The sequence below is a fragment of the Oncorhynchus nerka genome, linkage group LG14 (assembly GCF_034236695.1).
Source record: "Oncorhynchus nerka isolate Pitt River linkage group LG14, Oner_Uvic_2.0, whole genome shotgun sequence".
In the NCBI taxonomy this organism is placed as follows: Eukaryota; Metazoa; Chordata; class Actinopteri; order Salmoniformes; family Salmonidae; genus Oncorhynchus; species Oncorhynchus nerka.
The window spans coordinates 70,265,389-70,292,551 of record NC_088409.1 but is presented as its reverse complement, the minus strand read 5'-3'; the positions used below and the strand labels follow the sequence as shown (position 1 = coordinate 70,292,551).

General features: G+C 41.8%; 2 protein-coding genes across 3 annotated transcripts; one reads left to right on the top strand and one right to left on the bottom strand.

Moving 5' to 3' along the window:
- Positions 1–585: 585 nt before the first annotated feature.
- Positions 586–19,440, bottom strand: LOC115141789 (BICD family-like cargo adapter 1). 2 transcript variants are annotated; one of them, XM_029680992.2, is made up of 9 exons: positions 19,007–19,440; positions 15,339–15,554; positions 10,615–10,734; positions 10,300–10,446; positions 9,328–9,510; positions 5,491–5,661; positions 2,742–2,845; positions 2,341–2,461; positions 586–1,499 (listed from the first exon to the last, which is right to left on the bottom strand). In XM_029680992.2, the coding sequence occupies exons 1-9, from the start codon at positions 19,256–19,258 to the stop codon at positions 1,257–1,259; spliced, it is 1,557 nt and encodes a 518-aa protein (XP_029536852.2). In that variant the 5' UTR covers positions 19,259–19,440; the 3' UTR covers positions 586–1,256. The 2 variants fall into 2 exon arrangements, with proteins under 2 accessions (XP_029536852.2, XP_029536853.2); XM_029680993.2 differs by lacking the exons at positions 15,339–15,554; positions 19,007–19,440 and adding an exon at positions 13,197–13,505.
- Positions 19,441–21,645: 2,205 nt separating this feature from the next.
- Positions 21,646–25,929, top strand: LOC115141787 (coiled-coil-helix-coiled-coil-helix domain-containing protein 2-like). Its single transcript, XM_029680991.2, has 4 exons — positions 21,646–21,839; positions 22,356–22,620; positions 22,824–23,049; positions 25,030–25,929. The coding sequence occupies exons 1-4, from the start codon at positions 21,790–21,792 to the stop codon at positions 25,038–25,040; spliced, it is 552 nt and encodes a 183-aa protein (XP_029536851.1). The 5' UTR covers positions 21,646–21,789; the 3' UTR covers positions 25,041–25,929.
- The last annotated feature ends 1,234 nt before the right edge of the window (positions 25,930–27,163 follow it).

The window sequence follows — 27,163 nt, the reverse complement described above, 5'->3', positions numbered from 1 at the left end:
GTTACTATCCTAGTGTGTGACTCCCTGGCCTATTACTATCCTAGTGTGTGACTCCCTGGCCATGCTAGTTACTATCCTCCCTAGTGTGTGACTCCCTGGCCATGCTAGCAGTTACTATCCTAGTGTGTGACTCCCTGGCCATGCTAGCAGTTACTATCCTAGTGTGTGACTCCCTGGCCATGCTAGCAGTTACTATCCTAGTGTGTGACTCCCTGGCCATGCTAGCAATTACTATCCTAGTGTGTGACTCCCTGGCTATACTAGCAGTTACTATCCTAGTGTGTGACTCCCTGGCTATGCTAGCAGTTACTATCCTAGTGTGTGACTCCCTGGCCATGCTAGCAGTTACTATCCTAGTGTGTGACTCCCTGGCCATGCTAGCAGTTATGTGTGTGACTCCCTGGCCATGCAAGTTACTATCCTAGTGTGTGACTCCCTGGCCATGCTAGCAAATTACTATCTAGTTTGTGACTCCCTGGCCATGCTAGCAATCTCCCTGGCCACTATCCTAGTGTGTGACTCCCTGGCCATGCTAGGCTCCTATACTCCCTGGCCATGCTAGTTACTATCCTAGTGTGTGACTCCCTGGCTATGCTAGCAGTTACTATCCTAGTGTGTGACTCCCTGGCCATGCTAGCAGTTACTATCCTAGTGTGTGACTCCCTGGCCATGCTAGCAGTTACTATCCTAGTGTGTGACTCCCTGGCAATGCTAGCAGTTACTATCCTTGTGTGTGACTCCCTGGCCATGCTAGCAGTTACTATCCTAGTGTGTGACTCCCTGGCCATGCTAGCAGTTACTATCCCAGTGTGTGACTCCCTGGCCATGCTAGCAGTTACTATCCTAGTGTGTGACTCCCTGGCCATTCTAGCATTTACCATGCTAGAGGCTTTTTAACCTGCTCTAACATGCTTTGAATGTTCTTAGGTTATTTTCAGTGACAGTGGGGAAACTACTGTCTACTTACTGATAACTCTTTATCCATTAGGGCTCTTATCCGGTCCTTGTTTCCAACACACCATGGTCTTGAATTCTAATACTCTACTGAAGTCTCCTATATAACATTACTGAGTGTTCAGCCTGTCCTGTTTTGCTTGGTACTCTATCTACCAAGACTGATAGTTCCACTCAGTAGTGTTCCACCAGCTTGTTCTTGCCTTGATGACTCAACTCGCCTTCTTCAATGGCCAGCTGGTCAAGACATTTCTGCGCTATGTGCCAGTCCTCCAAGGTAAAGCAACAGACATTCCAGCATACTATTTGCCTGGCTGTGTCGCCTTGCCCCGTCGAAGCCAGTTTCTCCAGGGGGACTGGGGCTTCTCTTGCCCAGCTTCTGAGGTCCAGGAAGCGGGGGAGGAGGAGGGCCGGCGGGGCCTGGTGGAGGAAGCTGTGCTGGGTCTCCTCCAGAAGGACATAGGGTTAGAGGCAGGCTTCTTCTCGACCTGCTCCAACTGCTGCTGGGTCCTCAGCTGCTGGTTGATGATGATCTGGATATCGTCCTGTAGAAAATAAGTAAGAACATTACACCTCTGTTGATAATTTTTATTTATTTATTTCACCTTTATTCAACCAGGTAGGCTAGTTGAGAATAAGTTCTCATTTGCAACTGTGACCTGGCCAAGATAAAGCATAGCAATTCGACACATACAACAACATAGTTACACATGGAATAAACAAAACATAGTCAATAATACAGTAGAACAAAAGAGCCTGATTACACTTTACATACATTTTAAATGCAAAAGCTGGATATAACAAGAGATTAAATACGCTTCTAATAGCATGAGGTTGAAATTGTGGGAAAGTTTCAATCGTCTTTATTGAACTGGTCAGTTACAGTGAATGTGTTGCCATGTCTTCATATGACCACTAGAGGGAAGTAGTCACCAAGCAGATGGCCTGGCACTAGCACCATGACTCAGCAGTAGACTAGAGTAGTAAGAGAGACTCTTCTAGTCTTGGCCACCTGTCGTTTTGTTCAGATCCCTTCACTCCAACTTAGAGGGCTGTTTAAAGGTTGCTGTGTCCCTAACATCAGTGAGGATACTACAGTTAAAGAGCAGTCTCTATGGAACACTAGAGTTCTGACTCTGTGACCAGCGATTAGATTACATTGAGACTATAGGAGGTGCCCTAAAGATAATAGGCTTAATAATATTTTCACAGAGCTTATGAAAGTGCCCTAATGTGTTACGAGAGTGCAAGAGAAGAGCAGAGGAAGGGAGAGACAGAGATAGGATAAAGAGAAATCCAGAGATGGAGAGAGAGAGAAAGAGAGACAGAGAGAGAGTGAGGGGGGTGACAGAAACAGAGACAGACAGAGAGGCCGTGGAAACCCACCTGCCAGGCCTCTAGCTCCTGAGACAGCTCCAACTTGCGTTGTATAGCCTCCAGCAACTGGTTGTTCAGACACATCATGTCATTCTTACTCCTCACCAGCTCCGCCTCCATCAGGTTCTTCCTGCCATGATGTAACAGCGGGACAAACACATGTTAGGTCACAGTGACATCATCATAGATTCATAGCAAACAAATATGGCAATTTTCCAACGACAACCCAGCACAGGGACATATCTTACACTTACACATAAAATAGCATGAAATACGTATAAATGCAACATGTCATTTTAAGAATGACAAATGCTGTGTGAAAATTACATTGACGGAAATTACAAAGAGTGAAAATAATTCAATGATAAAGACAGAAAATAACTAAACGATAAAGGCAAAACCACACCTACTTAGCTATGGCTTCATCTCTATCTCTGATGGCCTGTTGGGCCACCTCTTCTTCATCCTGTCTGTTTCCGAGCCTCAGCCTCAGCTCAGCATTCTCTTCCTGGAGCTGGGAGATTTTAAAGGAGGGGAGAGGACAAGAGAGAATATAGTGAACTGAAACCAGAGTCCAATATAAGCAACTCCAATGTCTTGGGTTCAACTCCTGCTGTATCAAGAACTCATAACCAAAATGACCACAAGGTGGTGCACAAACCACACACAATGAGCCAATGTAACCACGACTAAAGCAGAGTATTCAGTGTCTGTGGTACTTATTTATGTCCAAATTAGGTTAAAATTACATTAGAGGACATAGTTTCTAGCCTGGGGTGTTCTATTGACCTGCCACTCTATGAGTGAACACACAGGACAGGTGGGTGTTGTGTTATAAAACAGAAGCTCATGGTATTTACTGGACATTCAGAACTGTAGACTGACTGTCATTGTACCGAAAAACCCCTCTCACTCTCTCTCCAGCCCAGTCCCCAGCTCCTAGAGCCCCACACAAATAGACCAGCAACACAGAAACTCATTTCAATCAGTGGTGGAAAAAGTTCCTAATTGTCATACTTAAGTAAAGATACCTTAATAGAAAATGATCCAAGTATAAGTGAGTCACCCAGTAAAATACTACTTGAGTAAAAGTCTAAAAGTATTTGGTTTAAAATATACTTAAGTATCAAAAGTAAATGTAATTGCTCAAATATACTTAAGTATCAAAAGCAAACGTAAAAGTATAAATTAATTAATTCCTTATATTAAGCAAAACAGGCGGCACAATTTCTTGTCTTTTTTATTTATCGATAACCAGCGGGACACTCCAACACTCAGACATTATTTAAAAACAAGCATTTGTGTTTAGTGAGTCCACCAGATCAGAGGCAGTATAGAAGACCAGGGATGTTCTCTTGATAAGTGCATGAATTGGACCATTTTCCTGTCCTGCTAAGCATTCAAAATGTAACGAGCACTTTTGGGTGTCAGGGAAAATGTATGGCGTAAAAAGTACATTATTTTCTTTATGAATGTCAAAAATATAAATAAAGTACAGTACAGATAAAAACTACTTAAGTAGTCCTTTCAAGTATTTTTACTTAAGTACTTTACACCACTGCTTTTATTGTGTCTAAATCTAAATCTCTATGGAATGCAGGCTTGACTGACACCTGATCTCTGTGTTAATGTCTCTGTCTCCGAGGGGATGAATCAGGACTTTGTTGTCAGGGCCGGCAATCCATGTGAGAACCCAGGAACTGCACTGAGGACTCTGAACAATGAGCCCTCGTGTGCTGGGCTGAGCAGACTGTAAGAGGTGGAGGTGATTTAGTATTATCTATGTATCAGTGTTGACCTCGTTGCTGTACCTGTTGTCCATCTCATATTCAGCTCAGTTCTCCTGTAGATGATGTTCATTTTCATCTTCTGTTAGTGCTTTTCATTTCATCCTTTGGTTATTTTCCTTTTTTGTCTGATATTATCATGATTTCAGCAGTCTTGTTTCCCTTTTCCTCTCTATGACCAGTGTAGGCACTAAAACTAGGGGAAACAACGCTTGCATTGTTTTGACAGGCACTTTCCTGGAAAAGTGGGGTTCCCAGTGGGAATAATAAACCTTACCTGCTGTGATCTGTGAAGCATTCAACATTCCAAACCACTCCTCTCCCAGATCGCAGCCACAGGCTTCTAACAACAATGTCTCAACAGAGACGCAAACCAAAAACCACAGCACTGACATAACTCCAACGTCATCTGTCCTTATACCGGTCCATAGTATTGTATGACACAAACACAATAGCACCTTACAGGTAAGGTAGACTGTGGTGTTTCTGTCCTTCAACCTCTAACAACAGAGCATATATTAATTAAGTGGGGAAATTGAATAAAGGCTTTGCATTTAGGCCAGAAAGTGTATTTCTTTGCCATGTTTTTTTGCAGTTCCTTGTTGCATACAGGATGCATGTTTTGGACTATTTGTATTCTTCTTTTCACTCTGTTATTTTGGTCATTATTGCAAAGTCACTAAACTGAGGATGGATCAACAACATTGTTCTCCCATCACAGCCATTGGACTCTGCTTTAAAATCACCAATGACATCATGTTGACATCACTGAGCAGTTTCCTCCTTGTCCTGCAGCTCAGTTCAGAAAGATGACTAACGTTGATGTGTCTGGGTGGTTTAATACATCATCCAGAGCATAATTATTAACTTGCCCATGCTTAAATAGTTATTCAATGTCTGATTTGCTATTGTTACCCATCTACCAATTACTGCCTTTCTTTATGAGGCATTTGAAAAGCTCCCTGGTCTTTGCAGTTGAATCTTAAAATTCTATACTTGACTGGGGGACCTTACTGATGTTGTATGTATGGGGGACAGAGGAAGGAGTAGTTATTCAAAAATAAAGTCAACCCCTACTACTTGCATGTAACGTATTATGAGATTTGCTTCTTGTATTAATGGTTATTGTATTGCTTCTTGTATCCCCCCCAAATGGATTTGAATGGATGGGACGGTAGGCACAGATCGACAAGAGCTTTTGATGCAGTTTTAGCACATTTGGGGATTTTAAGCATAACAACCTTCAGACAACAGCTTTTTTTATTCTATTAAAAAAGCTACCCTGCCTACACTGGCTGCACATCACTGGCCTATTGTTAGAGTTAGTTAGCTTGCCCTGGTTAGTGGCTTGGTTTCAAGGAAGACATCTCACCTGTGGGATGTGGGTGTGGTTGGCCAGTTTCTGAGCTAAACCCTTTAACTGTAGGAGCATGGCCTGCAGATCTCCTTCCTCCTGACCTATAAACTCTGACCTCTCTGGAGTCTTCACTACCCGGGTCAGGGGTCGCAGGAGCTCCAGGATGGACAGAACCTCCTGGGTCATCTATTGGAGAGAGAACAGAGATAAAGAGAGAGCCAAACAGAGAGATGAGATTCAAATTTAAACTAAATCAAATTGTATTGGATAGCGTTTACAACAAAAACATTTTAACCCAGGTAAACCGGCCTAAACCTGTCCGCCTATAACAAGCAGTAGCACCGTGGCAAGGAGAAAACGCATGTGAAAGATAATAAGACTAATGATGTGACTATGGTGTGTTAGGTCAATAAGTTCGGTGTTATTTTAACACTACAGTATGAATGTGTAGCTCAAGACCACTGCATTATGTTCAGCCTAAATTATGACTAGTCTTCTTTCCTTTCAAAAGTGTCAAACTCATTCCTGAGGAGAAAAGGTAAAAGAATAGTAAAAGTGGGTTAACAATATTAAAAAGTTGGTGATCCCATTTTCTTGAAATGTACACTTCTTAGGCTTAGATGACATCAGAAGAAGGAACATTGTTCAGGGCTGTGTTAATTATTTATATAACACGATGGTTGAGTCATATACAGTGCCTTCGGAAAGAATTAAGATCCCTTGACTTTTTCCACATTTTGTTACGTTACATACTTATTCTAAAATTGATTACATTTTAAAAAATAAAACCTCAGCAATCTATACACAATACCCCTTAATGACAAAGCCGAAATGGATTTGTAGAATTTTTTTGCAAAACAAAAAATAAATACTTTATTTAGGCACTACACCTCACCTCACTACCTAATCGGTCTTTCCCTAGCGCTTTTATGAGTCAAAGATCACAGTTTCTTTCTTTGAGACTACTGAATTCTATAGGAAAAAACCTTCCATGGGTATAACCCCTTTAACACAAAACCTGACTGAATGTGTGTGCTCTCTGACAGTGAGCGGTGGAAAGATCCATCTAGCTTATGTGGTTCAACTAAACAGGAAATGTAGGCTAGCGAATGACTCATGGGTGCACTAAAACATCAGTTTCCTGGTATGGAACAAAACAAATTGAAATAATGACAGAATCAGGCAGTCAAAATGTGGTATAATTTGTCTCTTTCTTTCTTACCTTTTATGCTTGGTTTCAAGCATTCATTATCACAATGTTTTCTACTAATTGTAACCTGTACTCAGGAGCTGTATTACACCTCAGTAGCTAGCGGCAAAGCTCTTGCAAGAGGTAGGTACTGTACCATCACACAGAGTCACCAAGAACATATCCAGAATGTTATGTTGCTATGTATCATTCTTCCATTACAGTGTAGTGGGAATATTTAAGTGATCAACACAAAATATTTTGCATAGAGATTCTGTAATACACATAATTTCCAGTGTTCAATTTGTGACACTCAAGCTGCAGACTGACGGTCACTAGACTTGACGCTGAATGTTATGGATTATTCTCATATCTGTCGATAGTGATTGACGCCAGACTGGAGGTACAAGGGCAGAGGACACACGGATTGTTCACTATTGTATTGATGAAATTCTATGGACACTGTGCGATTCTGTAGAAGCTGACAAAGTTACTGCCTTTTTGTTTTGACTTCCTACAATTAGGATATAAAGGGCCTGTGTCCAAGAGGCTGGTGTTTAAAGAACATTTGGTGCTGTCTGTCTGATGGAAAAGGGTTCCAAAAGGGTTCTTTGTCTGTCCCCAAAGGAGAACCCTTTTGGACTCCATGTAGAACTCTTTTGGGTTCCATGTTAACCCTCTGTGGAAAGGGTTCCACATGGAACCTAAAAGGATTTAACCTGGAACCAAAAAGGGTTCTCCTATATGTACCAAGTCTATGTATGTACCAAGAGTATTAACCCAGGATAAGTGTACTAAATCTTGCCTTTGTCCTAGGCACCCCGTCTCTTATGTCCGAAGAACTCTTTTAGGTTCTAGATAGCACCTTTTTTTCGAAGAGTGTATCAATAAATATCACAACAATCTAGACATCTAACTCTAATACAGTGGGGCAAAAAAGTATTTAGTCAGCCACCAATTGTGCAAGTTCTCCCACTTAAAAAGATGAGAGAGGCCTGTAATATTCATCATAGGTACACTTCAACTATGACAGACAAAATGCGGAAAAAAAATCCAGAAAATCACATTGTAGGATTTTTTATGAATTTATTTGCAAATTATGGTGGAAAATATGTATTTGGTCACCTACAAACAAGCAAGATTTCTGACTCTCACAGACCTGTGAGTAGTGGCTCCTCTGTCCTCCACTCGTTACCTGTATTAATGGCACCTGTTTGAACTTGTTATCAGTATAAAACACACCTGTCCACAACCTCAACCAGACACACTCCAAACTCCACTATGGCCAAGACCAAAGAGCTGTCAAAGGACACCAGAAACAAAATTGTAGACCTGCACCAGGCTGGGAAGACTGAATCTGCAATAGGTAAGCAGCTTGGTTTGAAGAAATCAACTGTGGGAGCAATTATTAGGAAATGGAAGACATACAACACCACTGATAATCTCCCTCGATCTGGGGCTCCACGCAAGATCTCACCCCGTGGGGTCAAAATGATCACAAGAACGGTGAGCAAAAATCCCAGAACCACACGGGGGGACCTAGTGAATGACCTGCAGAGAGCTGGGACCAAAGTAACAAAGCTTACCATCAGTAACACACTACGCCGCCAGGGACTCAAATCCTGCAGTGCCAGACGTGTCCCCCTGCTTAAGCCAGTACATGGCCAGGCCCGTCTGAAGTTTGCTAGAGAGCATTTGGATGATCCAGAAGAAGATTGGGAGAATGTCATATGGTCAGATGAAACCAAAATATAACTTTTTGGTAAAAACTCAACTCGTCGTGTTTGGAGGACAAAGAATGCTGAGTTGTATCCAAAGAACACCATACCTACTGTGAAGCATGGGGGTGGAAACATCATGCTTTGGGGCTGTTTTTCTGCAAAGGGACCCGGACGACTGATCCGTTTAAAGGAAAGAATGAATAGGGCCATGTATTGTGAGATTTTGAGTGAAAACCTCCTTCCATCAGCAAGGGCATTGAAGATGAAACGTGGCTGGGTCTTTCAGCATGACAATGATCCCAAACACACCGCCCAGGCAACAAAGGAGTGGCTTCGTAAGAAGCATTTCAAGGTCCTGGAGTGGCCTAGCCAGTCTCCAGATCTCAACCCCATAGAAAATCTTTGGAGGGAGTTGAAAGTCTGTGTTGCCCAGCAACAGCCCCAAAACATCACTGCTCTAGAGGAGATCTGCATGGAGGAATGGGCCAAAATACCAGCAACAGTGTGTGAAAACCTTGTGAGAACCCTTTGTGATTGCCAACAAAGGGTATATAACAAAGTATTGAGATAAACTTTTGTTATTGACCAAATACTTATTTTCCACCTTAATTTGCAAATAAATTCATAAAAAATCTTACAATGTGATTGTCTGGATTTTTTTTTCGCATTTTGTCTGTCATAGTTGAAGTGTACCTATGATGAAAATTACAGGCCTCTCTCATCTTTTTAAGTGGGAGAACTTGCACAATTGGTGGCTGACTAAATACTTTTTTGCCCAACTGTTTGTACTAATATTATGTATGCACCAAAGGGTATTAAACCCAGGATAAGTGTGCTAACCATTGTCTTGTCTCTTATGTCCTATGCCCCCTGTCTCTTATATCCGTGGTCCTCTGTCTCTTATGCCCCAGGTCCCATGTCTCCTAGTTTCTATAGTGTTACCTGTTCTCTGTCATGGCCCAAGCCCATGGTGTCCAGACTGGTCTCCAGCTCAGACAGTAGGGATGTGTTTCTATGGCTACTCCTGTACTGCAGAGAGACCTCCTCCTGCAGCTCCTCCACCTGGACCTGAAGCTGCTGGGAACGCCCCCTCGCAGCCGCAGCCTCCTGCCATGCCTCCGTCAGCTACCCACACACAGAGAGGGGCACACACACACACACACACACAGAAAAACACACAGAGGGAAACACACACAAAGAGAGATACATAAGGTCTGGTCAGTGTGATCTAAAATCAACCACATTATTCAAACACAATGAGATTCAGACCCCATCAGTCTGAGTATTGCAAAGCAGATCTAGCTCTAGAAACACACAAGTATACATAACATGCAAATGTCATCCATAAATCACATATTAGACAACATGTGCACAATATCAACATACAGTGCTATTGTAAAGTTATGTCAAAAATGTAAACTGACATGCCAGAGTCCAGCCTGGTGCAGAAACTCCACTATGGCCCGTGTGGAATCCAGCATTGCAAGTTGAAATGACATGTGACAATGGGAGGGATGAGTCTATTGTAAAGCAAAGTTTTCCGTAGATCAGAGGTTCCCAAACTTTTTATCCCCGGCCCCCCTTTCGTGCACCAAGTCTATTTCAAAGGCACAAGCACTGTTCATGACACAAACTGTTCACACCCCTCTTGTGGGCAGAGAGAACATTTTGCAGGTTTAAAACTTATTTACTGCAATTCTACACATTTTGTCATGGGGTGCAAAGAAAATGTTGCCGTTTTAAAGCAAATGTTCTTGTAATTTTACACATCTTTTACACATCACTCTGTTGTTAAACCCCAATTACCAACAGTGTATCCCAGGGTCACAGTCACTTAGACAAGTGTGCACTATTGACGTGATATTAGTGAGTAAACAAGGACAAAGATACCAAAACTAAATTATGTGTGTATACCTGTTGGCTCTGCTGCTGGTTGTGTTGGTCCTGTAGAGCGAAGCGTGTGTGTAGGGAGGCCAGTCTGTCCCGTAGGTCTGCGTTCTCCTGATACACACTCTCCAGCTGCTCCTCTAGAGCCTGACCCCTCTGGGACAGACGCACCACCTGGACACACACAAGGAGCGAGACAAAGTGTGTGTGTGTGTGTTTTTGTTTAACAATCCTTGTGGAGACCAGAAGTCTAGAGAAAATAGGATTTTGGATGGGAATCAATTATTTGGCTCCCACAAGGATAGCAATGCAAAACTGTGTGTGTGCGTGTGCGTAGCCTACCTGCTCACTCATGGCACTGAGCAGCTCCTCATCCTGTGGTCTGTTATGGTGGCCTCTCTGACGGAGCTCCAGTTTCAGGTTCTGCAGTTGACTGGTCATTGCCCTCTCCACCTCCATCGCCTAGACCGCAGCACAGACAGACACCAGAGACAGGTATTAGATATACATAGAGAGACAGGGGAGGCAAGAGAAACAGGCACCAGGTTTAGGAGACATGAGATACCTGAGACTAAAATAGTAGAGACATTTAAGTCACTAGATATTAGATCCAGAGATAAATATCTAAAATATAGACATAATACGAGGAAGTGTAATTTTAAATAAGTGAATCTGTATTATTGGTTGCTGTTAGCTACGCTGCAAATGGAAAACTAAGATCAGATACTACAGTCAAAGGAATGGTTCTTGCCTCCAGCACATGTGCTTATGTTTTTGTTATAACAAAATAACTAGAAACATCTCTCTGTGGGACCAGTATTCCATTAACTACCAGATGGCATAGTAAGCTATTATTGACATATGCCTACACAAAAGGTACTATCTAGAACCTAAAAGTGTACTTTGGTTGTCCCCATAGGGGAAACCTTTGAAGAACCATTTTTGGATTCAGGTAGAACCCTTTTTTGAGTTCCATGCAGATCCCTTAACATAGAGGGTTCAAAATGGAACCCAAAATAGTTCTACCTGGAACCAAAAAGGGTTCTCCTATGGGGACAGCCGAAGAACCCTTTTGGAACCCTATTTTCTAAGAGTGTACCAAGAGAGTTGAGGAAAGTAAAAGTTCTCCCTTTCTAAAAAGGTTATATGCCATAGGTTCCAATGTAGAACTCATTTTGTGTAGTTGAATGAGCACCGACGGACAGAAACAAAAACAGGGGCATGTAGACACACACTATAGGGGGAGTGGCATGGATGCATGCTTGTGTCAGTCAGCCCCAGAGTCCCGCGGCTTATCTTGGAACGAATACGGACAATGGGGCAAGCGGCCCACTAGGAATCCACAGAGGGATGCTCCATTTTTTAGGGACACAAAATCAAATACAATACCCCCCTACTAAGGTACAAGACTTGGCCTTCCCTTGTCTAAACTATGATGCACATAGAAGCTGATTCCTACTGCAGTAGTAGACCCCCAAGAGCCCTCTCAGAGTGGTGGGACAAAGCATTCCCCTGGGATGGGAGGACTCATAGATAACATTAGCACACGCATCATGGGAGTAAACCCCTCAATGGAAAGAGTGATAGATGTATATCTTCTCCAATGATAGATCTTCCTGGCGCTTCCCTCTCTACACGGCGTGACGCTGTCTGAGTCAAAGGTCAAAAAAGGGGGCCTCAAATTGCGTGTCTAATTCTACATAAACGTAAATCAGGAGTGAGGGATATAACAGGTGCCATCACTATGGAAATCAAAGTATATCCTGTTGGAAAAATCCCAAAGAAAAGTGTTTCAGGTTACAGAGTAATTTTATTGGTGTCTAAATCTAAAGTTGAAAACCTTCGGTAAACCCTTTTAGGTTGAATGTCTTTTTCACCTGTAGAATGGCATGATTCATCACACCAGTGATCAAAAGTAATCTTATTCACTTCCTTGTTTGAGACATGTGCATTTGTTTCTTTCCTTATGTTGGAAAAATAAATGATTTCCTTGAAGTCCTTTTCCTTGTAAGTTAGATTGGACAATAACGTCATTTCTGAAAAGGTACTAACAAACAGAGATATTTAATCAACCAAGAGTTGTTCTCATTTCCAGCTTATCAAACCGCAAACATACTCCCTTCAGAGTAACGTGTTCCTTCGCCAAACGTATGTGTACATCATGTTATTTCAATGCAAGTGTTTGACTTGAGCTTCCACAGAACATCTGTATGAAGTACACTAGAACCAACAGAAGTGAATGCTAGACTCTGAGTGAAGCATTGTTCACAGAGGAATACGGATGAGGTATTCTGTGGAACAGTGAGGCCAAGATCCATCAATACTTTTGTATCATGTCCATGTTCACATTCAAAACTGCTGACAGGATAGAGAATGTAAAAAAAAAACAATGACACTGCCAGGCAGTCACAGATGTCTAAATACTCATTTCCTCTCACACTCAAATGTTTGAATAACCTTCATAGATGCAGCAAAACCTGATAACGAACCAGTTTCTGACTGGCAAAGATCAACATAGTTTTCGCACTTCCTTTACAACTGAGGTGAACAGCAACAGTAAGCATATCTAGTGGTCTCTAGAGATAATTATTAGCTGAAAGGGATTTCTGTTTTCCTGGTAGTGTGACCATCGGTTGTTTTATGGATGTTAGTTTAATACCTGGTAGTCAAGGTGATATATCGAAGCTCTTTGAGTGGTAACCTCCCTCCCCCTGATTCCTGTCATGCTCTGACTAATTTCTCACACTACAGTTACACCCATCAGACCCTGGTAATATAGAACCACTTCAACCACACATACAATCCCATTCAGGCACCGTTGTACACATACCCTATTGAAATCTCTCTTTAGGTCCACCATTCAGATATTAAACACATTGATGCCCCCCCCTCTCTCTCTCTCTCTCTCTCACATACACACTCACCGTGCCAGGCAGTGCTGCACACCTGGAGAGAGGGGCACCACCACCGTTCACTACCACGTCCGGTAAGAAGACGTCAGCGACCGGACCGAGAGAAACACTCTTCAAACCTTTCCTCTCCACAACAACAGCTTCTGAAGTACTACTCTCTAGCTGTTCTTTTACTTTAAAATGTCCAGAGAACTCAGAGTCATCCATGGTGGAAGCCAGTCAGCAGAATGAACCCACTTCTCTCCACTTCCTCCTCCTCCAGAACTCAGATAGAGAGCTCCTGTAAATATAATGTTTTCTGCCCCTTTTGGAATTCTGGAAGACTGTAAATAGAAAAGTAAACATGAGTCACATTGAAGCATGAGTACACAGCCTGACAGCAATCACGCTCACAGCTCAGAGCCACATGGCTCAATACGTCCTCTACATCTTCTGACCACAGGGTGGTGACGATCATGGTTCCTCTATCTGAACTGAAGAATAATGAGCAGACAAAGGGAGGTTGTGCTTTTTTCCATTGACTTATGTCCATGCACTGGAATGAAGTTAGATATTCAACTTCCACACTTAAGACAAGCACAGAGTCCAGGTGGTTAGTCATGTGTTTCACTAACTTTAAGTTTACGTCACAATCATAAAATTCAACAATGCAAAACAACATCCTTGTTGTTAGTTGGCAGAGAACTAGTCTAGCGGCCCACTCAAGGTTGCTAGCCTAGTACACAATTGCCTGTTATTTAGCCAATCAGTTCTTCTACTGTACCTACAAAACTGATAAGAGACTATAAAATACCTAATTGACTGCAACGGAAAGCTTCCAGTCTTAAGTATTATGGTTTTCACCTACACAGCATTTATAGGGATAACCCAGGACCTCACCTTTACAAAGAAAAAGTGTTGTAGGGTTAGTATTAGGTATCATTGTGGATATAGTTATAATAAAGTAAACATGAGTCACATTGAAGCATGAGTACACAGCCTGACAGCTGTGGTTTTCCAATCACGTGGTCTAGGTCTTCCACAGCTCAGAGCCACATGGCTCAGTATACAATTAATTCCAGTGATGACAGATACAACTCATAGACCAATTTCAGATAGGAGACTTTTCCCAAGGCCCACTGATGTCTCCCTGCTCTGAAGACCTAGACCACATTCAAATTGAGCTGGTATTCTTTCAGTCCCACTCCCTACTCCTCTTTATAAAATGTTGGCATCCACTCCTATAGCCTCCCAGCTAGATGGGTTGCCTTTAGACAATGTACCTTAATGACATTCATGTAATAAGATCCTGACCTATCACCTGATCCTGAACTGTTGAAGTGGTTTCACTTAATCACAGGTTCGTTTTTTATCTACATTTTATTGCTTGTACAGTCTGTGTATTACTTAGCTACTACTACTATGTATTACCTAATATCTGTGGCCTTGCTTTATATAGCGGTAGTCTTAGTACAGTACATTTATGTTCAGTAGGTAGATTGGGTAACACCCCACCTGATCGCTGTTGGCTCTATCCCCAGGCATAGAGTGGTTAGGTTTCACTAAGGTTAATGTGTTACTACGATGACTGGCTTTTATTTACTTTAATAGAGAAATATTTTCACATGTCACTTTATATGACCAAAATAACAAAGGGTCTTATATACAGCATTCTTTCTTTTATTTAACCTTTATTTAACTAGGCATGTCGGTTAAGAACAGATTCGTATTTACAATGATGGCCTACCAAAAGGCAAAAGGCCTCCTGCGGGGATGGGGGCTGGGATAAAAAAATATATATATAGGACAAAACACACATCACATCAAGAGAGACAACACTACATAAAGAGAGACCTAAGACAACAACATAGCATGGCAGCAACACAACATGACAACAACATGGTAGCAGCACAAAAAATGGTACAAACATTATTGGGCACAGACAACAGCACATAGGGCAAAAAGGTTGAGGCAGCAATACATCACACAAAGCAGCCACAACTGTCAGTAAGAGTGTCCATGATTGAGACTTTGAATTAAGAGATTAAGATAAAAGGTTAGCCTTCCTTGCTGGGCTTATTGCTAGCGAATGAAATAAATGTAGTTTCAGTCTGTTTACGTCCATTTGGTGCTTAATGAACATGACCCAGGTGTGAAGGGGTGGTAGGTACTCACGGTGCTGAGCTGTTCTCTGAGGCGCTGGGTGTGTTCTGCGTCTTCCTCCTGGGCCCTGGTCTTGTCCCTCTCTGCGTCGGTCAAGGCCTGGGTCAGCCTGGCCACCTGGCCACTCAGATCCCTCATGTCTCTCTCCAGGTCCCCAACCTGGCTCACCCACCCAGACTGGCAACCTTCCAGCTTCAACCGCAGATCATGCCTGCTCTGCTCCAACTCCTATGGGCAACACATAACAAACAGATGGGCACAGTGAATGCGTGCCAATGGGGGTCTCTTTGGTCTGTGATTAGGAGACTGATACCACTGCTATTTCATTCTAATCCATGATATTACTGAAAGAGAACATTAAGAGTATTTGTACAGTAGCTATTGCTGTGTTATTACTGTGTACTTATTGAAGAAAGGTGATGCATAATTGGTATTTCAAAAGTCTGGTACACCTCTGTTATCTTTTTATTGTAACTATAAACTCTACAGAGCTCACAGCATTGAAGACCAGACATGACATAATGACAAGTGTGTAATATACTTTCTGTAATAGAAACTATAATTATTTCATAATAGTAAACCAATAAATCAGTTTGGTGACTGGTCTATATAATATTCCATGTTTTTGCCCCTCTGATGCCTAGACAGCCCTACATTAGATCTGTCCATCCACACAGACAGCAGTAAAACTGTCTCTGAAACATCTCCTAATGTGGATTCATCCCTGGCTGTTAAAGACACTTATTGGATCTAGGAAAGCTACAGCCCTCTCTGGGAAGCTTATAAAATTCCAGCATTGCAGTAAGAGAAACATTGTAAATCTGAGAGACTGGGTGACAACCGTAACTACATTACTTCATGGGGAGGGGGGGACAATTATTATTTTTCCACTCATACAGGAGCAATAAAGGCCTAGTTCACACATTTTGTGATTATTATGACTTATTTTATTTTGATGAATCAGGGGGTGCCGCAGCAGCCTCAGCAACCCTACTTCCCACGGCTATTTATAAATGAATACTCTCCAGATACAGACAGGGCATCATATGTTACCGGTGGTGTTTACTACATGGTCAGGCCTAATGGGAATGAGGGTGCAGCAAACTGCAGATGGCTCGAACTAGACCTGTCAAGGACTCAACAAGTACAGAAGGTGCACAAACAACAGAATGTGCTTGTTTTGTTCCTGAGAAGCTAGACAGACATTTGAGGAAGATGCAGACTGCAGGTCTAACACCTTTCCCTACCTGATGTTGGATTCAAGTTATATGCTTTTCCTCACATGGAGCGAGCAATTTATTGAATAACTCTCTGTGCTGTTTTAATGAGATGTCCATATTAATTAGCAAACCAGTGAGGGGGAAAGGGTGCGTGGAACTCAGGCTTATCACACAAACACAAAAGAGCTATTCAGAGAGCAGAGAAAGAGTGCAGTGTTATAACATTGGCCTTTGTTTTACGGGGAAGCTCAGACTCAGTACATTCTTATGACATCTCCTTTGAAGAGGGAAGTGCTAGCCTCCTTAAAGGATGGTCTTATTGGCTGTAGACCCCTAAGAATACTAGATCCATCCATCCACATGTTTGTGAATATTTTCAAAGGCCTACCTAAAAACCTTTCATTCTTTCTCAAGCCACAGGTGAACCTGAAGTTTAATAATTTGGGTGAAATTGCGCTGCTTTATAATTGCCTATTTATACATTGTATTATAAAGACTTGCATGATGTAAAGACTGTGAGGGAAAATGTTACATTTGTGCTTTTCTAATAACCAATTCGATTGGGTTCATGCAAGTGACTGATTGATCGTGCCTGGGAGGAATTTTCACTATCGTAAAAGTAATTTGGCAGTACGCCCAGAACATTGCTTTGAGAAACAAAAGGGGTATCTCAGTTTCAAGGTCTCAGCTTGGAGAGAAGAAGCCTCGAGGTATTGGTCGGTCACAGACAGGAACCAAACGTTAACGATGAATTAATGATGAATAATGAATAATGTAAATCACGCAAATATAACTTGTCCGTATAAGCAGTATATAAGAGAACTAACTGGACTGCCCCGGCAGAGCTCCCGACCGACGTGTACTATGGTGCATTAAGATTGTCGGAACCTCTCCAGCATGCTGATAATAAATAATAATTAATTTAAGACTGACTTTAGGTGTCCCTGCTGGTAATTTCCACAACTATTTGTTTGTTGTTGTTTACCTTGAATGATATGTCAACACATAGCAAATAAAATACAATTTTATTGGCCATGTACACTCTTAGAAAAAGGGGTTCCAAAACTGTTCTCCGGCTGTCCCCATAGGGGAACCCTTTTTGGTTCCAGGTTGAACCCTTTTGGGTTCCATGTAGAACAATCTGTGAGAAAGGGGTTCTACCTGACACCAAAAAGGATTCTTCAAAGTTTTTTTATTTTATTTTTTCATTTCACCTTTATTTAACCAGGTAGGCTAGTTGAGAACAAGTTCTCATTTACAACTGTGACCTGGCCAAGATAAAGCAAAGCAGTGCACAAAAACAATGACACAGATTTACACATGGGATAAACAAACATACAGTCAACAACACAATAGAAAAATCTGTATACATTGTGTGCAAATTAAGTAAGGGGGTAAGGCAATAAATAGGCCAATAGTGGCGAAGTAATTACAATTTACACTGGAGTGATATATGTGCAGATGAGGATGTGCAAGTAGAAATACTGGTGTGCAAAAGAGCAGAAAAGCAAAAACAAATATGTGGATGAGGTAGGTAGTTGGTTGGATGGGCTATTTACAGATGGGCTGTGTACAGCTGCAGCGACCAGTAAACGGCTCTGACAGTTGACGCTTGAAGTTAGTGAGGGAGATATAAGTCTTCAACTTCAGTAATTTTTTAAAATTCGTTCCAGTCATTGGCAGCAGAGAGAACCCTTTGAACCCCCTCTTCAAATGGTTCCCCTGAGGAGACAGCCGAAGAACCCTTTTAGGTTCTAGATAGGGTATTTTTTCAAAGAATGTACACATATTTTGCAGCTGTTGTAGTGTAACTGATGTGAAACGGCTAGCTAGTTAGCGGTGGTGCGCTAAATAGAGTTTCAATCGGTGACGTCACTTGCTCTGAGACCTTGAAGTAGTGGTTCGCCGAGGCTTTTGTGGAACGATGGGTAACCATGCTTCGAGGGTGACTGTTGACGTGTGCAGAACGACCCTGGTTCGCGCCCAGGTCGGGGCGAGGGGACGGATGTAAAGTCTATACTGTTACAGGTTCAGCGAAATGCACATTCTATCAATGGCTGTTAACATAGTCAAAACATTGGTTGATACTCTGTCTGGAATGATTAGAGAAGGTAGAAACCAGTATCCTACTTAACTATTATGTTATATTTCTCCCAGTGATGAATTACATTTGCTGTCACATAGTCGGATGAGAAATGTAAAAAAAAATGAGGAAAAAAACCTACCCTAAATATTGTTTTTAATAAACCCTATCAAAATAAATCTTTAACAATAGTTTATAAATTGACTCATTTCATAGGCCTACTTTTCAAGATCTAAATTAGATGCGCTTTGTGAATCATGTTTTCATTCAATTTAAGATAGGAACAAGCGCGCATATTACACTTTCACTGGAGCGACCACAACAACCTTCATCATCTTGTACAACACATAGGGCTGCTTTTAACACTTCTCTCTTACCTCAAGTTTGTATGCATACTGTTCATTAAGTTTGTCGCTCTGTTCTTTCAACTGACGATTTTCCGAAAGCAATGCATTTCCCAGCTGGGCCGCCAAAAGGACTTCTTCCTCCTTTTGTTTCAAAGCAGCTAAAAGTTGATTGGGGTCTTGATAATCAGATATTTCTCCCGCATCATAATCAAAATAAAAACCATCCTCCAATTCCACTTTCATCTTCTTCGGTTTGAAACTCCATTCACCAAGTCGATCCATAGCTCCTGATTTAATGGAAATAGCCACATAATAATATATTACATTTCAAATCTAAAAAACTAAAATGGTGGCATATTTGTCAACTCAGTCATTCAGATCCATTCCAATAACTATTTAGCAGTTACCTATGCCCCAGTGCGCAGCCTGTGCGCGAATGAACCTGTGGTTTGACAAGGCAGTCTCCAATATGATGCGAGTGAAAGTAGGCTGGTCCCCAGAGAATCCATTGCACCTACTTAAACCTGCGCGTCTGATGCGTCGCTGTGCAACAGTTACCTCCCCGAAGTCTGTTTGTACCACCCTAAACATATACATTTGACAATTCAAATCAGTTACTGCCCCTTGCAATAAAAGTGCGCTAGCCTAACATCTTCCTCCAAATTAGAAAATGGTTTATTATTGTTCAATGACTGACTAAATCAAATTGCTGTTCAATTGGCCTAACTGTGGAAGAGTAGCCTATTAGATACAGAGTATTAGATATTTGTTGACCTTCCCTCTCCCACTTCTTCATGATGCCTCTGTCTCAGGTATGTTCTCTTTCATGCCAGTGAGGCAGTCCTTGAACAAATGGCACCCTGTGTGGACAGATCCAGAGTCCCAGCCTAGGCTGGGTTGCAGCCCTGCCTGTGTCTGCATGTGGAATGTGTCCCGCTCCTTTGTATAGGCGCTACCCTGGGGTAGCCACAAGGCTACAATAGCCACAAGGCTTCAGGGAGCAGGGGCCAGCAGCACCACAATAAAAGACACAGCATCCTGAAGTATTGGAACTGCCATTGTTCCAGGGCATCTGTATATATGGCAGGGCTCCTAAAGGGAGTGTGCCGAAAGCATGACATGATGCCACACATGGGCCCTAAGCACTAAATTTGGGGACTCAAAGACTAGGCTATACAGAGAGGTAATCACAATATGAGGTCAACGAGGACACACTTATACTTGCCTACTCAGAGTCAATGGTCTCTATAATAGACAGCACAATCACATTGTTTTTTAATCCATTACTTTAACGTTAATTTAAAAGCTAATGCATCTCTGTGGGGTCTCTGATAAGTGAACAAAATGGGTCCTATCAGCCTTCCTTGATTGCTGATCAGTCTAACTAGGTAGGCTACACTAGCCTTCTGTATGAAAGATTACGACAAAAGGACTGATCAAATTCAATGGTAATTCAACTTATTTTTAGTCCAGATCAGGGATCGCCAACCCTGTTCCTGGAGAGCTACCCCTCTGTAGGTTTTTGCTCCAACCCCAGTTGTAACTAACCTGATGCAGCTGATCAACCTGCTAATTATTAGAATCCGGGGAGCTAGATTAGAATTGGAGTGAAAACCACCAGGAAGGTAGCTCTCCAGGACAGGGTTGGAGAGCCCTGGTCTAGATCAATACATTATAGAAATGTAATTGTGGAACCAATTACTCACTTCCTACCAATAGCCTACCTGATAACCTCAGTTAACCATAAGCATAAAAAACATCTGTAAACATTCCCATTTCAAATGTGAAACTAATTACACAGTCAACTCCACCCAGCCTGGTCTAATACACTAGACGTAACATAGTAAACGGTTGTGTGTTCTAATCTCATCATGGACAACTTTCGTATTTGAGCTAATTAGCAACTTTAACCTCCTAACATTAACCCCTCGCCTAGCTAAAGTTAGCATTAGCCACCTCGCCACAACAAATTGAAATTTGTAACATATCATACGTTTCCCAAATTAGTAATATATTGTACCAATTGCAATTCGTAACATATCACACGAACTGGAATTCATAACATATCATACAAAATGGATGACGAACATCCACTAATTAATATACCATAAGAAACATAACATATCATACTAGTTTGATTATCTCAGATGTACATTTTCTATGTTATGTCTACACCTGAGTCCAGGTTGCTCCACCACCAACTCTTCCACCACCATTAGGATTCAACGCTTTATTTAATTGACTTAAAAACAAATATTGGCCTATGTAGGCTAGAATAAATAAATTAATATGCTAATGCTAATAATAATAATACTTCTTCCATTTCAAGTTTTTGACATTGAAAATACAAATGCACTGTTAACTCCCCACCAAAAAGTTTCACACTTGCATAAACGGAAATTCAATGTCCAAGGGCAACATCTAGTGGAAAGATAGAAAAACTGCATTTCCAGAACTTCACTGGGCACTGGAGATTAGATTTTTTTCAGCACTCGAAAACTTAATATGCTAAACCACAAAATATATATCAGAGAATGCTTAGCGTCATGAGCTAGCCTTACATACGTAACGTTTTTTTTGGCACGGAGTCATGATTATGAAAGGCTACATATTACAACAGATTACAAAAGATTCACCGGAAGTTACACGTACAAAATATGACGTGACACTTAGAAACTTCCGGAACAGCAGTCCTTTTCAGTCCTACGAAGGTCGATTAGACACAGACACATTAGCTACTGTACTGAGTTGCTTTCTTCAAATACGAAGTACTTTTCTTGTTATATTTGACTAGCTAGCTATCTTTATCAAAAATGCCAAGAGGAAGCAGAAGCCGGACGTCAAGGATGGCCCCTCCAGCCCGGTATGAAAATTGACAAAGTCATGACATTAACGCATTGCCAGCTAGCTAACGTGATGCTAAATTTACTAACGCTAGTTGCCTGATTTTACTTGCTCGCAAGGCTTGTATAATTTCCCTAGTCTATATTTCATGTGGTGTCTGTATTTCAAAGGTGTTATAATAGTCATCTAACGTTAGCAAGATAACAAATATAGTAGTTAGATATAAATATGGTATTTTGGGCTAGCTAGCTAGGCAGCTGGCACAACTACTAGCTAGCTTGCTAGACACTGCTGGTGACGTTAGGTGAAACTGATAATAATAATACGACAAGTAACTAAATGTACTGAATAAATATCTGGTAGGCTAATGTTTACACTACCCTAATTTAATTTGATCTATGTTACTGAATTGGCCCAGAATAATTTACTGAGGTTGATGCTGTTCATGGACTTAATTCAAGTTCTTCAGTGACACATGATTGAGTGTTGTCACTTGATTGCTCATGTAATGAACGCACTCTCTCTTAAAAAACAGGATGGCTCCACCGCCACCCCCCATGGCCAGGGCTGCACCACCTCCATCCTACGCCCCAGCGCCTGCCCATGCCCCCCCGTCCGCCATGGCTGCCCCAGCCGCTGTTGCCCCCCGGCAGCCAGGCATGTTTGCGCAGATGGCTACCACAGCCGCTGGGGTAGCCGTTGGCTCAGCCGCAGGGCACATGATCGGCCACGCAATGACTGGAGGAATGGGTGGGGGCGGAGGAAGCCAAGAGGCTGCCAAGCCTGATGTCACCTACCAGGTAGGTGATCACTGCTTAGTCACAGTGAGTGACAGGGCCATGGGATTGAAGTGGCTTTGTGTCATGTAGCCCAGTTAGTAGTGATGAGTATGAGTGATTCAGAGAGAGGATAAGCCATTTAGGATTATACCCTGTGCCAGGCCTTAAAGAGCATCTAAATAGTTGATAACATCAACACTAACCTCCAATGCTTTGTTTCTCAGGAGCAGCCCCAGCAGTACCAGCAGCAGTACCAACAGCCACCTCCCATGTACCAGCCAGCCCAGTATCAGCAGCAGCCCCAGTCCATGTTCCAGCAGGAGCCTGCACCACAGCATGGATCCTGCTCATATGAGCTCAAGCAGTTTATTGAGTGTGCTCAGACCCAGAGCGACCTGAAACTCTGTGAGGGCTTCAGCGAGGTGCTCAAGCAGTGCAAGTTCTCAAATGGTGAGTCTAAAAGTGTGTGTTAATACAATCTTAGCTGTTGCTGGACATATTTGTGAAAAAGAGGGTGCTTTTATGTATCCCTGAAAGTTTTAAATAGTGATGTTCTATCATGACTATTTTATGCATTCATTAGATTTGATCAACTGACTTGTTGCCTATCGCTTGCCTTACCTGGTGTCACTGTCACCTTTTGGAATAGGATTAATAAACTCAGCAAAAAAATAAACATCCCTTTTTCAGGACCCCGTCTTTCAAAGATAATTGGTAAAATTCCAAAACTTCACAGATCTTCATTGTAAAGGATTTAAACAATGTTTCCCATGTTTGTTCAATGAACCATAAACAATTAATGAACATGCACCTGTGGAACAGCTTACATATGGTAGGCAATTAAGGTCACAGTTATGAAAACTAGGACACTAAAGAGGCCTTTCTACGGACTCAGAAAAACATAAAAATAAAGGGTCCCTGCTCATCTGCGTGAACGTGCCTTAGGCATGCTGCAAGGAGGCATGAGGACTGCAGATGTGGCCAGGGTAATAAATTGAAATGTCTGTACTGTGAGACTCATAAGACAGGACGGACAGCTGATCCTCCTCGCAGTGGCAGACCACGTGTAACAACACCTGCACAGGATGGGTACATCCGAACATCACACCTGTGGGACAGGTACAGGATGGGAACAACAACTGCCCTAGTTACACCAGGAACGCACAATCCCTCCATCAGTGCTCAGCCTGTCCGCAATAGGCTGAGAGAGGCTGGACTGGCGGCTTCTAGACCTGTTGTAAAGGCAGGTCCTCACCAGACATCACCGGCAAAAATGTCACTTATGGGCACAAACCCACCGTCGCTGGACCACCGCTCTTCACTGACAAGTCGCGTTTTTTTTCTCACCAGGGGTAATGGTCGGATTTGCGTTTATCGTCGAAGGAATGAGTGTTACACCGAGGCCTGTTCTCTGGAGTGGGATTGATTTGGAGGTGGAGGGTCCGTCATGGTCTGGGGTGTTGTGTCACAGCATCATCGGACGGAGCTTGTCATTGCAGGCAATCTCAACACTGTGTGTTACAGGGAAGACATCCTCCTCCCTCAATTGGTACCCTTCCTGCAGGCTCATCCTGACATGACCCTCCAGCATGACAATGCCACCAGCCATACTGCTCGTTCTGTGCGTGATTCCCCCCCCCAGAAATGTCCGGGAACTTTCAGGTGCCTTGGTGGAAGAGTGGGGTAACATCTCACAGCAAGAACTGGCAAATCTGGTGCAGTCCATGAGGAGGAGATGTGCTGCAGTACTTAATGTTACTTTTGATTTTGACCCACCACCCCCTTTGTTCAGGGACAAATTGTTCCATTTCTGTTAGTCACATGTCTGGGGAACTTGTTCAGTTTGTCTGTTGTTGAATCTTATGTAAATACAAATATTTAGTTTGCTGAAAATAAATGCAGTTGACAGTGAGGATGTTTCTTTTTTTGCTGAATTTATAAAGTTTTATGGCAGCGACTGTTCTTTATCGAGGAACCAGACTAGTGTTCTGTAGGTGTCAGGTATTCATTTTATTAAGACTGACTTGAGTCAACTGACCTCATTTGTTGAACACCACTCAAACTGTACCTAGGCCCACTAATGTATTTCGTCATAGTTACAAGGTCCCACTTAATATTCTTGGCCCCCAAGATCTTTAACCACAAATGTATGCAATACAATGAGTGGCCACAGGGTGATGCAGAACTATGGGACATTAAATCATGAAATGTGTAGGTGCTCATGCCAGGCTCACACATTTGATTTCACTGTGAGTAAGGACTGTCCTCCATTCCCGGTTAGGGAGTTACTATTTTTTATTTCACAAAATGTTTTCTTTAATGTTGTTCTTGGGGTTGTGCTGCTGCCATGCATTGCCTCTGGAGTCCTCTTATCAATAAAAATTACAATGTACAATTTCCCTAATGTAATTTTGTATTTTTCCTCCACAGGGATGTCCTGAGAGACAAACAACCCCAGCAACGCTGGACATACACACTCAGCATACACACACAATACTATTAAAGAAGTAATTTACAAACACTTGATAGACTTGGCTTTGTTTTGGCACTTGATCAAAGAACTGTTAATCATCATATATGGACAATTTAAAAACATTCTCCTAGGGTTTATGCTGTGAAGCTTGTAATAAGTCATTTCAAATGAAAACATGCAAAAAAATAAACTACACGTTTGATTGTCTTTAATGCTTAAACATGGGGTGTATTCATTGCGTATTGTAACGGAAACTGTTTACCTTTAAGAACCAACCAGAGCAAACGGAATGTAACGGGGAGGGACCTACCTGAATTTATCCAATAGAAACTTGTTTTCGTTGCAAAACGTTTTCCGTTGGGAGTAAACGATTTTGGTTGTAAAACGTTTTGTTTATTTATTTTATTTATTTCACCTTTATTTAACCAGGTAAGCAAGTTGAGAACAAGTTCTCATTTACAATTGCGACCTGGCCAAGATAAAGCAAAGCAGTTCGACACATACAACGACACAGAGTTACACATTGTAACCGACCATGTTTTGTTACAGAATCGTAATGAATACACCCCTGTTGTAAATTAGTCTGGTCCCTAGTCTCAGCCGGCTGGGGACAAGATTAGTTGTAAATCTACCTGATGTATTTTAACAGTAATATTCCCTCATAGCCTGGTTAAAGCAGACTGAAAGTAGTGTGTGAAATCCGTTCGGATGCCAGGCTAACTCCCTCAGATCACAATGTAAACTTCATTGTTGGTAGATATTCCCTTGGTCCACCCATTTCCATATCTGGATTAGGGTTGTACAGTCGCAATTTGCTTGTAACAAGTTTAGGATCTAATAAAGCTCTTCACATTAAAGACTCTTCTGAATCACATTATCCTATCCCTGATAATGTGATGCAGTGTTACATAAATTGGATAATTTATCATTGTGGAACATTTGTCTTAAGTAACGCTAGGCTACAGCAAGAAGAACATGCAGTTATTTTTATTGAAGGTTTACTACTACAGTACGTCTGTGCCAGCTGGTATGCCCAGTTTTATACGATTATGTTGCAAACTGAAGGGGATCTAGCAGAGGAATCTTTTTTTTGGGGGGGGGGTACTGTCACAGGTGAGAATGTTAACCCGTGTGTTAGTGTGTCATTTCATCAAGAAGATGTGTACACGCGTTGAGTGCCTTTGCTCTTGATACGGTAAGTGTTGATCGTAAGAATGTCGTGTTTGTTCAACTTGACAAGATTGCTATTTAAAATGGCAAATGTTGATAGGAGCCAAATGTAAGACAGCAATTATGGCTGATTTGTTTCTTCTCCAAAATGACTTGATATTCAATCGGTTAGCCTCATTTCTATCAACGTGTGACAAAGGCTGACGATACTCACTGACGGAACAATATTGTCTCGTCGTGTATCCCACAAAATGCAACGCTCGCTTGCATGATGATGACACATTCTATCTAGTAATGGTTACATTTATCAGTCCATATAATATTACAAATATTATTTCTGAAATATATTGGACACTTTTGGAATATTTTTTTTAACTCAAATGTAATCATTATATAATGCCGATTTAATTCACGTGCTAGTCGGAACTAAGAAATTCAGAAATGTCCGACTTGTTAACTGGTTGAAGCGAAACGTGTATAACTGCAACCAGTTTAGCTAGTCGAACATTACCAGTATCCTAGTTCCGGCATAACGCGTGAACGAAATCAATGTTTATTTTTTATATTGTCATGGGTTTGTGAAATACCATAGATATGTCTATATTCTGTCACAACGTTATTTACCTCTTCATGGCTACCCGCGGGGGGCGCTTCGAAATGTCAGTACATAGACAGCATTTACACCAGTTCAACATGGCATCTGCATCTCTATCCAACCTAGCTATTGTTTATTAGACCTATATCCAGACCCAATCATTAAAGGGTCCATTTGACGTTTGCAAATGCCTCCTGTGTGTTTATTTTATACACCCATTGTTTTCAAAACAATAGGGCTACTGTCATCAAAAACCTACATCAATTGTCTCCTATGTGCTTACTTATATTGCTGTTAGGAGTTCGGAATGGAATTATTTTGGGGGA